Source organism: Acinonyx jubatus, chromosome B1, assembly GCF_027475565.1.
Source record: "Acinonyx jubatus isolate Ajub_Pintada_27869175 chromosome B1, VMU_Ajub_asm_v1.0, whole genome shotgun sequence".
Lineage (NCBI taxonomy): Eukaryota > Metazoa > Chordata > Mammalia > Carnivora > Felidae > Acinonyx > Acinonyx jubatus.
In genome coordinates, this window is record NC_069382.1 from 70,213,402 (window position 1) to 70,228,308 (window position 14,907).

Here is a 14,907-nt window from a genome sequence, read left to right on the forward strand (position 1 = left end):
GAGCAATAAACATTTCCTCAAATTTTATAATCTATCATGAGGTGATAAATGCTACAAAAGAAAGTAGATTTGGATAAAAGGGTAAGAGTAAGGATGTAGGAAGAAGAGGAAGGATGCACTGTTAAATATAGTGATTATGAGGAGTTTCCTTGGAGAAGTTAATTTCCAAGCAAAATTTTAGCAGGTAAAATTGATCTCCATGACCTAATCTTTCCGGACCCATTTTCCTTCCTTCTGGAGCTCATTCTTCATTTTTTTCCTTCTTTGGGGGAAAAGTGAATTGGGGATATCACAGACACTTTAGTGCAAAATGATTTAATACATTAGACTGAGCAGGAGAATTTACAGTGCAAAAGGAATAATATGCAAAGGAATTAATTTCAGGCAATAGGGTCACTGAAGCTACTAGAAATGCTTGCTCAGTGTGTCTCCATTCTCAATACTATTTTTCTTCTAACCTCTGGACAAATTTATATTTGTTCAGGCTTTATACTGTCAAATGATTTAGCCTCCAGAGGATGCAGAGATGTGACAATAATATATCTCAGAAACATCTTCAAGATATGTCTGCCACTATTTTTTTGAAGGAAGCTTCAATGGGCTTCCTTCTGACATTATCTCCTTGGTTTTGGAGATGTTTTTTCACTAGCTACCTACAACCACAGAGGGTAACCAGCAAACGTGAGAACAGCTGGGAAGTAAGAGGATATTCAGATTACATAAACGACTTATACAATTCAAGTAATATGACCTCACCTCATAAATCTCCGTAAGTTTCTAGCTTTTTTCATAACAGCAAAAGTAAAGGATGCATCAAGTATATAGATATGACATTTAACAATATTTAAGGCTTATTTTCTGGATAGAGTTTCTTTTGTGCCTACATTATCCAAATTCAACCAAGTACACTAACCAAATTTTCAAGACTCACTTATCTTTCAGAATATATTTTCTGAGCCTTAATTTTGTTTAAACTGCTGCATACACAAAGCAATTATGTAATTCTCTGTTATTTAAATTATATTTAGTTGAAAAATTATATTTAGTTTACATGCGAAAAAAACACAGTCTTTTCCGGGAAACATAATTTAAAATTTTCTCAAAAACTAAGTATTTTTTTCCCAATAACTTTTAGATCACAGCAACTATCATATAAAACCAGAAGTAAATTGAATTAAAATTTATTCGGTAATGCTCATCTATCAAATGGCAAACAACAGAACTATTATCATCATATATCCTAGTTTGTATTATTACATCCTCCTGCTTCCTATTATTTTAAATATTGCTTGGATGACCCCAAAAGAATATAGTCTTCCCCTATTTCCAAATAGTATACCTTGCAGGCATTCGTGTTATCTTTACCTGTATACGCAAGAACTGTGTTTGGATTAAGCATTAAATTTTTCTACTTAGTAGTGTATTACTCAATAAAAGAAGTCAGCTGATAGTAAGACATAGTTAGAGGCTCATTTTTTAAATGGCTTAAATGAAGTCTGATGAAGTTAAAAAAAAAAAAAAAGGTATTTTCTTTGGTTAACAAGTAAACCTAGGTAGAGAGAAGCCCATTTGGCTCCATCTGTATGGTAAGTCATGGCGTTTTCTCACATGGTGTGCAAAAGCACCAGCTAAGCTACTCCCACATGCAATTGCACTAACCTGGGCCAAGTTCACCTCTGGGGTTTTGGTTTCTTCATCTGGGAAACAGAGGAACGGCAGTACTTACATGGAGTTGTGTTGGTTGGCAAAGTTAACCTATGTACTGAGCTTAGAATAGTGTTTCCCACCGACTTAATGCACAATACACCCAGCTAACAGAGGTCTAGTTGTTGAAGATGATGAGGGAGGAGGGCTGAAGGAGGGAGACAAAATGGCAGGTGGAAGAAGAGAAGGAAAGAAATGACAACCAAATGTTGGGAATTTTGATTTAGCATCAAAAGAGTCAAACTAAAGGTACACTTAATTTGTTGTTGATTCCATGGTAAGTTTTCTTTCTTTTTTTATTTTTTGTAAAATTTTTAAATGTTTATTTATTTTTGAGAGAGAGGCAGACTTCAAGCAGGGCAGGAGCAGAGAGAGAAGTAGAGAAGGAATCTGAAGCAGGCTCCAGGCTCTGATCTGTCAGCACAGAGCCTGACGCGGGTCTTGAACCCACAAACCGTGAGATCATGACCTGAGCCGAAGTTGTGGGCTTAACCAACTGAGTCACCCAGGCACCCCTAGATGGTAAGTTTTCTTAATTCAAATAGCTGAAAACAAATAAGTCCTATCTCTTCTCACCTGGAGATGAAATGAGAAATCATCATATTCTATGTATCTGTAGCCACAATAATTATTTAAAAATTAAGTAGGTGTACATGAAAAATTTTCCCAGTAGTAATTTCCCACTTAATTTTAAAAATGGCTATTTGTTGGAATTTAAATTGATCATTTATTTACACTAATTGCCTTTCCCCAAAAGAATAGTAGGTATTTTTATTATGGTGTTTTGTGGTTTTGTGGTTTTGGTTTTCACCTTTTGCTTTTTTAATCACTGGGGCTTAACCCACGTGCCTGGAATAGAGCATTGTGCTCAATAAATTTGTACATGTTTTAAAAGAGGTGAGGGGCGCCTAGGTGGCTTGGTCGGTTGAGTGTCCGACTTCGGCTCAGGTCACGATCTCGCGGTCCGTGAGTTTGAGCCCCGCATCGGGCTCTGTGCTGACCGCTCAGAGCCTGGAGCCTGTTTCAGATTCTGTGTCTCCCTCTCTCTCTGCCCCTCCTCTGTTCATGCTCAGTCTCTCTCTGTCTCAAAAATAAATAAACGTTAAAAAAAATGTTTTTTTTTAAATAAATAAAATAAAAGAGGTGAATGGAGTAATTAAACACATTTCCCTCTCATGTTACTAAACTGCGTACTAAAAATCAAACATTACTGGCAAAAGTAACCAGTTTGTTTTCAAACTACTATTTAATTTTTAAAGAGTAGGCGCACAATTTGTCAGAAATATCCAGGCAGCATTTTTCATAGCTCCATACTTAAAGAGATATTCCTTTTTTTAAAAAAAAAAATGTTTATTTATTTTTGAGAGAGAGAGAGAGAGAGCATGTGCGAGCAGGGGAGGGGCAGAGAGAGAGGGAGACAGAGGATCCGAGCGGGCTCTGCTCTGACAGCAGAGTTGAGGAGATATTCCTGAACTGTAAAATGGGAACATACAAAACCTGAATCCATATTTGGTCACCGAATTCCTGCTGTTAGACACTTTTCAGATAAGTTTAGTATGCCAGAGGGACCTGGCTTTCAGGTAAAGAAGTTTCCCAGAGAGGTATGGAAACGGGTATTCTGTGATGGTAGACCCTGAATACGGGCATTTTGAAAATAAAGCCTCAAAATCGGGTCTGGTCTCAGAAGGAAAAGGCCAGCATACATGATACAAGCAAACTGACCAGTGGCAGTTTAAAGAGGTACTGAACCTTTAAAAACCATCATGACAGAACATGCTTAATTAAAAGACGGACCGTAGATGTTGTCTTGACAATGAACCCCAAGGTGGTCTATTTTAGTGCACTATAAGGACATCATAAATGCTGAATGGTGTCCAACCATTACTAAAATTGAAATCTCCCACTATAACACACAGATAACTATATATAATATCTAAACAGTTAAAAATTCACATTGTTTTTTTCTGAGTGGCTGTGAAGTATTAATGACATCTCAATTTCCAATAGTTGATTCCCACTAAGTCTGAATCTCCAGAGAAACTGGTTTGAGGCAGCTACCTCAGGGAGAGACAGACCCTTTAAATGCAGTGACAGCTCTCTGCTTGGAGTCTCTTGCAGTTAGTAAAGGTTCCTCCTGAAGTCAAGGTGTTTGCTCATCCGAGTACTGTAAACAGTAACAGTAAATGCAGTCAAGAGTGACACAGATGGCGGCAAAGTGACATCATTCTTAATATATAATTGCAATTTCTTTCCTTTGTACAAGTTGCCATGAGAGTCTAATGAGAGTCTCATTAGTAACTGCCTGAATTCTGAAGACACATCCACAAACGTCTCACATGAACCCTTTTCAGTAGCTTCATCAGACACAGGAATTCACTTAGATCCCCTCTGTGTGCCCTTCAACATTAACTCACCTTGTAAGCAGAGTCACAGCTCTTTTAAGATAAATAGGTTGCTCAAAATTTCTGAGGCTCTGACTTTCTGCAATAGATGTGCGAGTTGGTGAATAAAACCACCTTTAAGAAAGTCATAGCTTAAATCACCTGTGAAAGTGCTTGAAAAGTCCAGGAAAACAAAACAAAAAATGAGTAGTACTAATACACATGCATCTTGCCAATGACGATGCTAAACTGGCTTCCTTTGGAAAGAAGGTCATAGGTCCTTCTCTTTAGGGAAAAGCACGTAATGTGATTCTTGCAAGCCTACCTGCATTCACGTCCCTGCTCTGATGATTAACAGCTGAGGGATTTGAGACAGCATTTTAAAGTCTTGAAGACTCATTTATTTCCCTTGTTTATAAAATCAGGACAATGAACAAATCTATTGTCTACAGTGGCTGTAAGGATTAGGGGAAACAATGAGTATAAAGCACTTAGGACTGTGACTGAGGAACCAATGGTAAGTGTGCAATATATATGAGCTGTTACATTCACAACTGAACGACCTGATGAGCATTCTCATCTGGTTTTTACATTTAATTTTGGTATTACAAACATTTATCTACAGTTTATAGCACTGACTTTAAACAGCGCCACATCTACCCGACTTTTAGACACTTGCGAAAGGATTCAATCTTGTCCTGAATCCAATCCAGTAACTGTTTTCTGGTATATGAAACTGGTAACCCAACAGCAGTGTTTTTAATTCTTTCATTATATCCATGTACACAGGGAAATGGCTTAAAAGAACTCTGACTCTTCCAAAAGGAGATGCTATAATATACTGCTCTATCTTCTGCCTTTGCGGATATGTAAAAAAAAAAGTCCACTTCAGCAGAGCTTATATTGTGTTAAATGGTGACATAAAAAATAGTGACATAATAAATTCTGGTTACATAAATTCTGACATAATAAATACTGGTTACAGAAAAAAAGTCTGTGAATATGTATGTGTTCTACTCTTTAGAAATGAAAAATGTGAAGGATTATAAATATACATATATATACATACACGTATACACATACACAGAGGGAAAGAGAGAGAAGAAAAGGACAACAATCTACCAGGCTCTTCCCTAGGAAATTTTTACAAAAGCTAGAATCTACTAAGACAAAACGAACATTAACCAATAGTAGAAATACATGATCATAAACCCTGGTATCTACTATGAAGAAAAATCAGCTTTGGAGGTGAGAGAAGCTTTCCTTTAAGAAGTAACTCTTGTTCTGGGGTGCCTGGGTTGGTTGGGCGTCTGAGTTCAGCTCAGGTCATGATGTCGCAGTTCATGAGTTTGAGCCCTGTATCGGGCTCTGTGCTGACGGCTCAGAGCGTGGAGCCCACTGTGGGTTCTGTGTCTCCCTCTCTCTCCGCCCCTCCCCCACTCATCCTCTTGTCTCTCTCTCAAAAATAAACATTAAAAAAATTTAAAAAAGAAATAAAAAAGAGGTAACATTTGTTTTGCCATCTCAAGGCTGAAAGACGTTTCCTTTTATGGGTAGGGGACAGGGAGAGGGAAGATGAGAACTGCTAAGCACAGGTGTTATTCTCACACATAAAATTCAAAGTTTTCAGGAACTGAAAACTGGCCCATTGAGGCTGAGCGCTGAAAGCGGGAGCTGTGGACCGAAAGGTCCCTATGTTTGAGTGATTTGAAAACTGATCACAAAGAATTCCAAGAAGGCAACAATTTAATATTTCAGGATTCAACAATGAATGGCAAGTAGATCAGAACAGGCAATGGATCCATAGCCACAGCGATAAAGAGATACAAAAAATACTGCAGAATATTTGCCTGTGCCTGGAATAGAAAGATCTTGCAGGCGGACATAGATGTCGGCGTGTAAATCCCTTCACATACCTACCAGTGAGCTCTTTTCGTAGGGCTCTCCCAGAACCTGGATCGTGTCTGCTGAGCAGACCTCAGTATCTTTTGGCATAAAAAAGGTGCTCCGTTTTACTAGACACGAAAACACCATTTTCCCACCATTTCCTCTTTAATGAACAGGGAGGAAAAGAAGCAGATGGAGAAGCTGCAAGTACTCATGTCTTCTGAGTTGTCACCCTCTGAACTGGGCCAGTTGTACAGATTTCCTAAAGTGTGTTTTCCTGTTGATGTGCACACACTATCAGTTCATACCTACTGCTTTCCAACACACTGAAGAGAAGCATGTGTTCAAGTCCCTTATCCTGTGGACAGGAGAGAGAGCCAAAAGGACATCGCTCCTTGCGAACAGCAGCAAGGTCCAGCTAACATCTGCCACAACTAGGTCTGGGTGTGCTAAAAGGGAGAATACAGATTTTCTAATGCCGCCTCTGGCTCTGATTTTACCATGCGAAGCTCCTTCTCTGAGACACCCCATTAAATAATATGTCTCTATGCTTCGTTTTCATTCTCGAAAATTACAGAAAGTATTTGCATGCATCTCAAGTAAAACAAAAACCTGGCTTGATTTCAGGGGGATACTTCAAGTCAACAAAGAAAAACCCCAAGATAAGGCTAGGACCTGGCCTATCACCTGGCTGCTCAGCAGACATGGTCCAGGTTCTGGGAGAGGCCTATGGAAAGAGCTCACTGGCAGATATGCGAAGGGGTTCACACACGGACATCTACTGCCACCTGCAAGAATAACTTCAAATGCTAGTGAGCTTATCAGCTCATGCACTATGCCTACCTCTATCTTTCGGGGTGACTGGCAGGTCTTTCTACAGAAGAAGGTCTCAATCCTAACAATGATCAAATTTACCCATTTTTGTCTGCATATTAATTTATTTGTACTGAAGAAGTTTCTAGGCATGACAATATGGTTTCCTTTTTATACGCATATTATATTTGCCCCTATTTCTATCTTAAGAGAAATAGTAAACTGACACCAGAAGAGCAGGATTGGAGTCCTGACCTTTCAGCTTCCTACATATAATCCCCCAGGACAGTCATTTCACCTCTGGAAACTCAGCTCGATCATTAAAAACAAGCCTCAAACAACATTGAGCTCACTTATATGTGGGGTCTACAAAGGGCAAACTCAGAGAAACAGAGCAGAGTGGTGGTTTCCAGGATGTGAGGGTGGGGGAAATGGGGAGCTATTGTGCAAAGGGTAAAACAGTCAGTTGTAAGATTAACAAGTTGATTATAACTAATAACACTGGGTCATATACTTGAAGATCTAAGAGAGTAGATCTTAAATGTTCTTACCAGAACAAAGAAAGGGTAACTGTGTGATAGGACAGAAGTAGTAGCTAATGCTATGGTGGCAATCATTTCACACTTGATCAATGTGTCTAATCAACACACTGGCACACCTTAAACTTACACAGTGTTATGTATCAATTATATCTCAATAAAGCAGGAAAAAAATGAGCCGGAAAGGGCTTTTCCTATCTCAGCACTCAACTGAAAGTGCATAGAGGAAAGGACTTTGGAAGTTTTAAACAATTTTTATAATATAGAGTACCATTAATTGATAAAAACCTACTTGAACAAGGGTCAGAATGATATAGAAATTTAGTTATATGGCCTCGATGAATATGAAAATCTATTAAAACATGGCAAAACATGGTGCATTCTTCTGTTTGTTCTCATTTATTTTCATAAAATAGATAAGGAGAAACTGCTGCTACTCTTTCAAACAATGCATAGGGATGAGGGGAGAGGGAACCAGAAAAGTATAATGTACGTTTGATTCCAAAGTGGGACATGAGCAGAAAACCAGCATAATGAAAGTAACAGTCTTCCCTTGATCTGCAAAATAGAGAGACTGGGACAAGCCTGACACACAGAACCCAACCAGGGTGCTGTTCGAGCGGCACAAAAGAAAGTTCTAAGAACCAGAATGCAAGAAGAAGAGAGTCTAAGAGGCACTTCAAATTTAAAGAACTGGTCTCAGTTGCACAGAATGGACAAAAGAGAAAAACAAGTGACAGTGACAGTGAAGTGACTCATCTACACCAATGAGGGAACATTTAGTCTATGTAGACTTCAATGACCTACTATTACTCAAAAGAGAACTTCATTATCTTTCAGGTGAGTTGGGGAAGAGAAGAGTCAAAAAACTCTGGCTCTAGAGTAAAATTAATAATAGCTACCATTTATTATTAAGCAGTTACTTTTCAAAATCTGTGTTAAACATTTTCAGACAGTTTTCAACATATTATAACAACAACTGTATACAGTAGGTATAATGTTTTCTTATGCAGGGAGGCTTGGATAGTTGAGACAACGTGGGAAAAGCCACATAAGTAGCTTATGGCAAAGAACTTGCTAATATGAACAATAATGACTGATTTGTGACTAGCAAATTCAACTAGATACATTAATTTCAAAACTGGAAGGTCCAAATGTTTCTATGTTTGAGTTACAGGCAGAAAATATCCTGATAACTCTGATAAGAGTTAGTAGTATGATAAGACTTTATTTGAAGCAAAGGAGCACATCTTACTTTTTCTACCCTCAGTGCCTGACGGACTACACTATGTTCATTAAAAATAAGCTTAACTTAACTAGAGAATGAAAAAAGGAATAAATCAATGAATGAAAAAGTATGCTGCCCTGCTGTAGGTACATCAAATAAAACCATACTAAACATACACAAATTCTTTATGCAAGATGATCAACAGCCTTCTAGAGGAATTTGCTCCAACATGTTATCAACTAACAACGCGATTACATTATTTTCAAATCTCATACCAAAATTTTGATCCAAATATTTATCTCATACCTTTTAGTGAAACAGAGAAGGGATAAGACATGTACCATATAGCACTTGCTAATTTCAAATCTATTTTTAATTCGTTCCTTGGACCACTCAACTCTAGGCAAAATAGTTAGTTGTTAGGTATTTTGGTTTGTTTTTTTATAAACTTTCAACCATCTTAGATTTTCCAGTGTTTTGAATCCATCCTTAGGCTTCAGTGAAGTTCAGCCAATCTAAATTTGCACCCATTAATTTGATGCAATTATCTGTTTTGCCAGGGATGATGGAAGGATAACAGAGATAATTAAATCCAGTGCTTAGGTGCTCTTCTATTATGTATATCCTGACTTTGTTTTCTCTGAAATCATGATTATTTTTTTTGTCATCACTTTGGAACCATGGCTTCTAGAAAAGACCATCTGAAAATTGAAAAACCAACAAAACAAGATTTGAGGTAGATTCAGAGGTCTCTTTTGCTTTTTCATATATATTTATGGTCTAGATCAGAGGTTAGTAAATGGGTTAAATCCAGCCCACTGCCCCTTGGATTGTCTGGTCTGAGAGCAAGGAATAATTTTTACATTTTAGATGGTTACATTTTAACAGTTATATAGGCACCTACATAATATCCTCATTATTCACTCTTGGCCTACAGCACCTGAATTATTTACTATCTGGCCCTTTAAGAGAACATTTGCTGATCCTTAGTCTAGATGATTTTTTTTTTCTTAAAAAGAGGAACTTAAAGCTTGTGTGAAATGGTTATATGATTGGTAAGAGTGTAAGTGTATATGGAGTATACAGTGAAGCATTTTTGGCTCCTACCGCTTAAAATTTTCTGTCTGGAATCTGTTACTTAGAGTTTTATTTGTCATTAAATGTTTGGTATTCCTTCTCATGGAGGATATATGGCCATTTCCTACTAAACAAAAAAAAAAGTGTGATATATAACTTCTATAAACATCAATTTATGTAGTTTCTCAAAAAGACCAAAGAGGAAGATAGGGATGTTTGGTACTTAGTGAGACACACACACACAACAAATCACAGATTTAGTTTTTCATAAAAAGTTAAAACAGAACGTGTCTTGTACCATTGGTTGCAGTGATCCTCCCTGGACTAGAGGATGAAGTTGAGAGGAGGCATCAGAATCTCCCAAGGAACATTTTAAAGTTAAGCTCCTCCAAATTTTCCTCTCCAGCCCCCAGGAAGTGAGATCTCTTTGCTGTGCTAAGCAAATACTCTTCCAGGGAGAGCATAGTAACCCCTCAGAGGTGCTGACTGGGTTGGAAACCAATGAGCTGCTTTAATCCCTCTCAACACAGAAAACTGAACAATGTTCTCTATTCCAGATACTAAATGGTACCCAAGACAATATGGTCTCCAACAAAAGGGATGCTCAGACAAAAAAAAGAATCAAAGTTAACACCTGCACTACAACACTAGTTTAATAGTATTCCTCTTGCAGAGGTACATAATTCTTGATGTAAACATATATACACACACACACACACACACACACACACACACACACACACCCCCATATGGTTTGTTTCATGTTACCAGGAAAAAAACATTTTGAATGATTTAAGTTATTAACACTTGAATGGGTTAAGAATACTGTTCAGAAATAAAGCTAAATTAGTGAGTCAAAGGATACTGATGTGTAATTAAAAATGCATTGTTTTGTAAAGTAGAATGTAACAATATTCTTAGCCTACTTTGACAAAGTTCTCACACCAGTGGAGTTTGAATATTTTTAGATAGTTTGACCTTCTCTGGGGAAAATATGGCCAATCCAAACAAATCACTTGATAATTTAATTTTTGAAAACTGCTGATACATTCCTCTTAAAGTGTAATTTTTCATCTTTGTATTTAGCAGTGATTTAAATTGATAATGGCTAGGACATACACTCTAAATCTGGTTAAAACACATAATGCCTATTTAGCCATGATAGATTTTACTGTGCTCTCAAAATTTTAAACATAATGTCATAGGATTTTCATCCAGAAATTTGGGGATTTCTATATTATGGATGGGAAAACCTGTGGGGACATGCATGATGCTTTCATAAATTCACAAAGAAAGAGGCTTAAAAATAACCCTATACTAAGTTACACTGTTTTTTTTTGTTTTGTTTTTTCAACGTTTATTTATTTTTGGGACAGAGAGAGACAGAGCATGAACGGGGGAGAGCCAGAGAGAGAGGGAGACACAGAATCGGAAACAGGCTCCAGGCTCTGAGCCATCACCCCAGAGCCTGACGCGGGGTTCGAACTCACAGACCGTGAGATCGTGACCTGGCTGAAGTCGGACGCTTAACCGACTGCGCCACCCAGGCGCCCCTAAGTTACACTGTTTAAAATCTTACTTTTGATGACTGCCTTCTCTGTAACTCTACCAGGCAAAATAAAAATTACGAAGGTATTAATAAGGCAGACAGATTCAAATCCCAAAGTAAGCTTTAGTGCCTAAATACTCATTTGATTTAAGCCATAATTTCCAAATCTCCACTTCTCTTAATATGTAAATGAGCCCTGTGAGTAACAGAAATGGCTCATGGAACATGAAACCATGCTCAACCATACAAACCCAAGGAAGGGAAAAGTTGCATTCTACTGCTTAATATTTAACCCTGACCATTTCCATGGAAAGAGGTATTTAAAAGAAATCATTATCATGTGACTGCATAAGACCTGTCAGCATTGATTGCTAATGATTGGAATATATTTGGGGGGGGGGGGGGGAAGCATGAAAGCATCACCCACTTGATATAACAAAATGAAATCAGTGAGGTTAGGAAATGAAAGTAGAGAATAACTATGTGTTTGTTCTCTTCTGCCCACCCAGGTAATCACTCCCTGTATCTCCATTTCGATGTGACAGATTGGTGTTCCAGTATGAAAACCCATATACAGTATATGGATTTGCTTTATCTAGTTGGTTGTGCCCATCCATACAAGTTAAATGCAAATTTCACCAGAATAAGAGAGAAGAAAAAGAGAGAGAATTTTGTTAGATCAAAATGCTCAACATGCCTGCAGAGATGACCCATCGTTCCAACAGGTTTAAAGTCTCAGGTGGCTGTGGTATTTCGGTCCACAGCCAAAGTACTGGGCTCCCCGCGCTAGGATGCTCTCCTGCGAGGCAGCCTTCGCCATAGTAGACACCAAAATTTTGAGAAAATGAAAGAAAAAAAAAAAACATTCCAATTTTACTACATTTCAAATGAATAAATGCACTTGATTCAATTGCTCAAGAAATTGTCTCAAGAGAAGTTGAGTTTTTGCACACTAAAAAGGCTCAGCTGTTTTATGGGTCTGCGAGGTGTGTCAATCATAAAGGACTCCAGGTTTGCCGTCAGTTCCTAAGGCCTCCGGCTCTTTGAACGTCGCGGAAGCCTTAGTGGTCCCCCGGGCCCCACTCCGCGTGGGAGTCGCCCAGCCTGCAGAGCTCCGGAACCGCCCCGGCGCTGGCAGAGCATTCCCACGCTCAGGCCGGGTCGGGAGGCCGCGGTGACCCCAGGGGCTCCTCCGCCTGGCTTTCGCCCTCGCAGCCCCGCCCCGGCCGCCCCTCCTCTCCGGGTCCCAGCTCCGGAGCGTGGGAGCGCAGCTGCAGCCGGGAGCGGCGGCCGGAGGCATCTCCGAGGATGCGCGCCCACGACCCAGGCAGGAAGCGGAGGACGCAGCCAGGCGCGCGGTGCAGCGCCGGGGCCGCCCCGGGACCCCCGCCGCCCCTGCTCCCACCCCCCCGCCCCCGCCGCCCCACACACGCGAGCGAGCGCGCGCGCAGAGCCCGTGCTAGGGGAGCCAGTCACTTACTTGATGTCTTCCCACACCTCCGGGCCGTAATTGCGGATCACCAGCAGCTCCAGCGCGTGATTCACAAATCCGTACTGCGGGGACAGGGGAAACCTGAGCGTCAGGGACCCGCAGTAGGTGGGCAGGGGCTTGCGGGCGAGGCTGCAGCCTCAGCTGCCACGGCTCTGGTTTAACCTTGTGCCCTACCCCGTGGCTCCGCTCGGTTCGGAGTACTCGGTGTTAAAGAGGGGCATCCGAGGCGCGCCACCTCCGCCCCAATAAAGGGCAGATCCTCTCCGTCCCCGGCCGCCCCACCGCCTGGACACCTTCTTACCCCTCCACTCACCTGTCACCAGTCCGAGGCAAGTCGGGCATCCGGGAAAATGTGGCGAGGGGGACGCGAACCCGGCACCTCCCCGCCACTGGCCCTCAGCCACTCACACTGATGGGGTCAGCCTGAACCGAGAAGCCCTCGCGCCTCAGCCGCACGTCCCCTTCCCGAGTCTGGGGAGTCGCTGCGCGATGCAGAGTCGCGGACCCTCCCCTAAGAAGCAAAGGCACTCACCGCCCCTGTCGCGACCCCCAGCGTTCCCACTACCCCCCCACCCCCACCCCCCGCCCTGAACAGAGGCAAAAAGGCGAGACGGCTCCAGCGACCCACGGTGCGCTTCCCCGGCCCCCGCCCGAGCTCCGGTGGCGCGGCCGGCTCCCTCGGGCAACCAGGCCCGGCGCAGCGCGGTGTAATGTTCCAGCCCGACCCGGCTGGAAGCACTCACCATGGTGTCTGCGACCGGAGCCGAAGAGGCAGCCCCCACGCAGAGGCACGGCCGAAGGGACCCGGGTGGCGGCTGCAGCAGCGACAGCGCAACAGGACCGCGGCGGCAGCATAGAGCTGGAAGCAGCGCAGCCGCCTGGGCCGGCCCTGATTGCCACCTCCTCGCAGCCAATGAGGAGTCGAGCCGCTGGAGGCTGGTCATTGCCTCCCAGTTTTCAACCAATCAGCGACAGAGGAGGGAATTCGGTTGCTCGCGGGGCTGCTGCGCTCCAGTGCCTTCCAACCCCCGCCCTGGTGACAAGGTTTTTTTATTTGAGGCCATTACAATGACGACGGAGAAGCTCCAGTCTTGCTTCTTGCATGAATTCTGGGTGAGGAAGATTGCAGCTGTTGGGGTCGTACCAAATGTATTCTTACGCAAAGACTTGCCTTCAGGGGTAACAAAAACTAAGGGTGTGTGTGTGTGTGTGTGTGTGTGTGTGTGTGTGTGTGTGTTGCAATGGCCAAGCCCTAAAAAGGAATATGCGCCCATAGTCAGCATCCTCGTGTTCATCCTTGTTTTGCAGATAAGAATTTCCTTTGTGGCTTGATCCCTCAACAGCTTTTGGCAAGCTGAAAGCTAATAGTACTGAGCTTAACACATATTATTTGTAGTTAATGAGACTAGTTGAGTGAGCCAGCTAAAATAATGAGTTCGGTGAGCATAATAATACAGTTTGGTGAACATTGTGTCAAACCCAACTCTGCCCATTACTAAACATCCCTACAAGATTCAGTGTTCTGTGTTTGATCCTGATGGGACACCTGACCCCACCCCATAGACGGTATCCATGACTCCAGGGAGTTTTTAACTTCAATTCAATCCAGAATTGAATTTTCCTCCTCTTTCTGAAAGGTAACAGATGAACTGGAAAAAGCCCAGTACAAAATGAGCAATGTTTGAATTAATCTATCTCCCAGTCTACATTCTACCAGGCACTCAGGTTAGTTAATGCTCTAAGCCCCACTGCAGAGAAAAGATGAGAGGAACAGGAACTGTCTGTTGATTAAAACTCTGTGCCTGATGTGCATGGATATGGTTAACTAGTGTTAGGTCAAAAGTGAGGAAGGAAAAGCAAGCATTGCTTCTAGGTCACCAGTCTCAAGTGGACCTGAGAAGCCAGGATACTATTCTATAATGTGAACAGTTTACTGTGAGAACAATCTCAATACCATTAGAGAAAATGCCAAAGCAATAAAACTGTACTGGGATTGGTACCCAGAGACCTATGTTGAAGTGTAATTGATAAAGAAATACTTATATAGAAAACTAACAAAACAACAACAAATAACTTATAAAAACACTGATTTTATCAATGATGAAAGGATAAAATAATTAGAGTCTTTTATACAATGGAACACTTTATACCATAATTAAAATACAAAGCCATTATTTAGTATTAACTATTGATTTTTAACCATTGAAATAGCCTATTACTCTCTACAACTCTGGAAA

At 41.2% G+C, this 14,907-nt stretch overlaps 1 protein-coding gene across 3 annotated transcripts in view; it reads right to left on the reverse strand.

Moving 5' to 3' along the window:
* Positions 1 to 13,572, reverse strand: part of GUCY1B1 (guanylate cyclase 1 soluble subunit beta 1) — a 46,862-nt gene extending 33,290 nt beyond the window's left edge. For 2 of the 3 annotated variants that reach the window (XM_027067875.2, XM_027067872.2), the window contains exons 1-2: positions 13,414 to 13,572; positions 12,659 to 12,732 (exon numbers count right to left, since the gene is read on the reverse strand). In XM_027067875.2, coding sequence (XP_026923676.1) covers positions 12,659 to 12,732; positions 13,414 to 13,416 — 77 coding nt within the window. In that variant the 5' untranslated portion in view covers positions 13,417 to 13,572. Of the gene's footprint in view, positions 1 to 12,658; positions 12,733 to 12,983; positions 13,158 to 13,413 lie in introns of those variants that run through there. The other variant, XM_053216809.1, reaches the window with a different exon arrangement.
* Between the last annotated feature and the right edge of the window lie 1,335 nt (positions 13,573 to 14,907).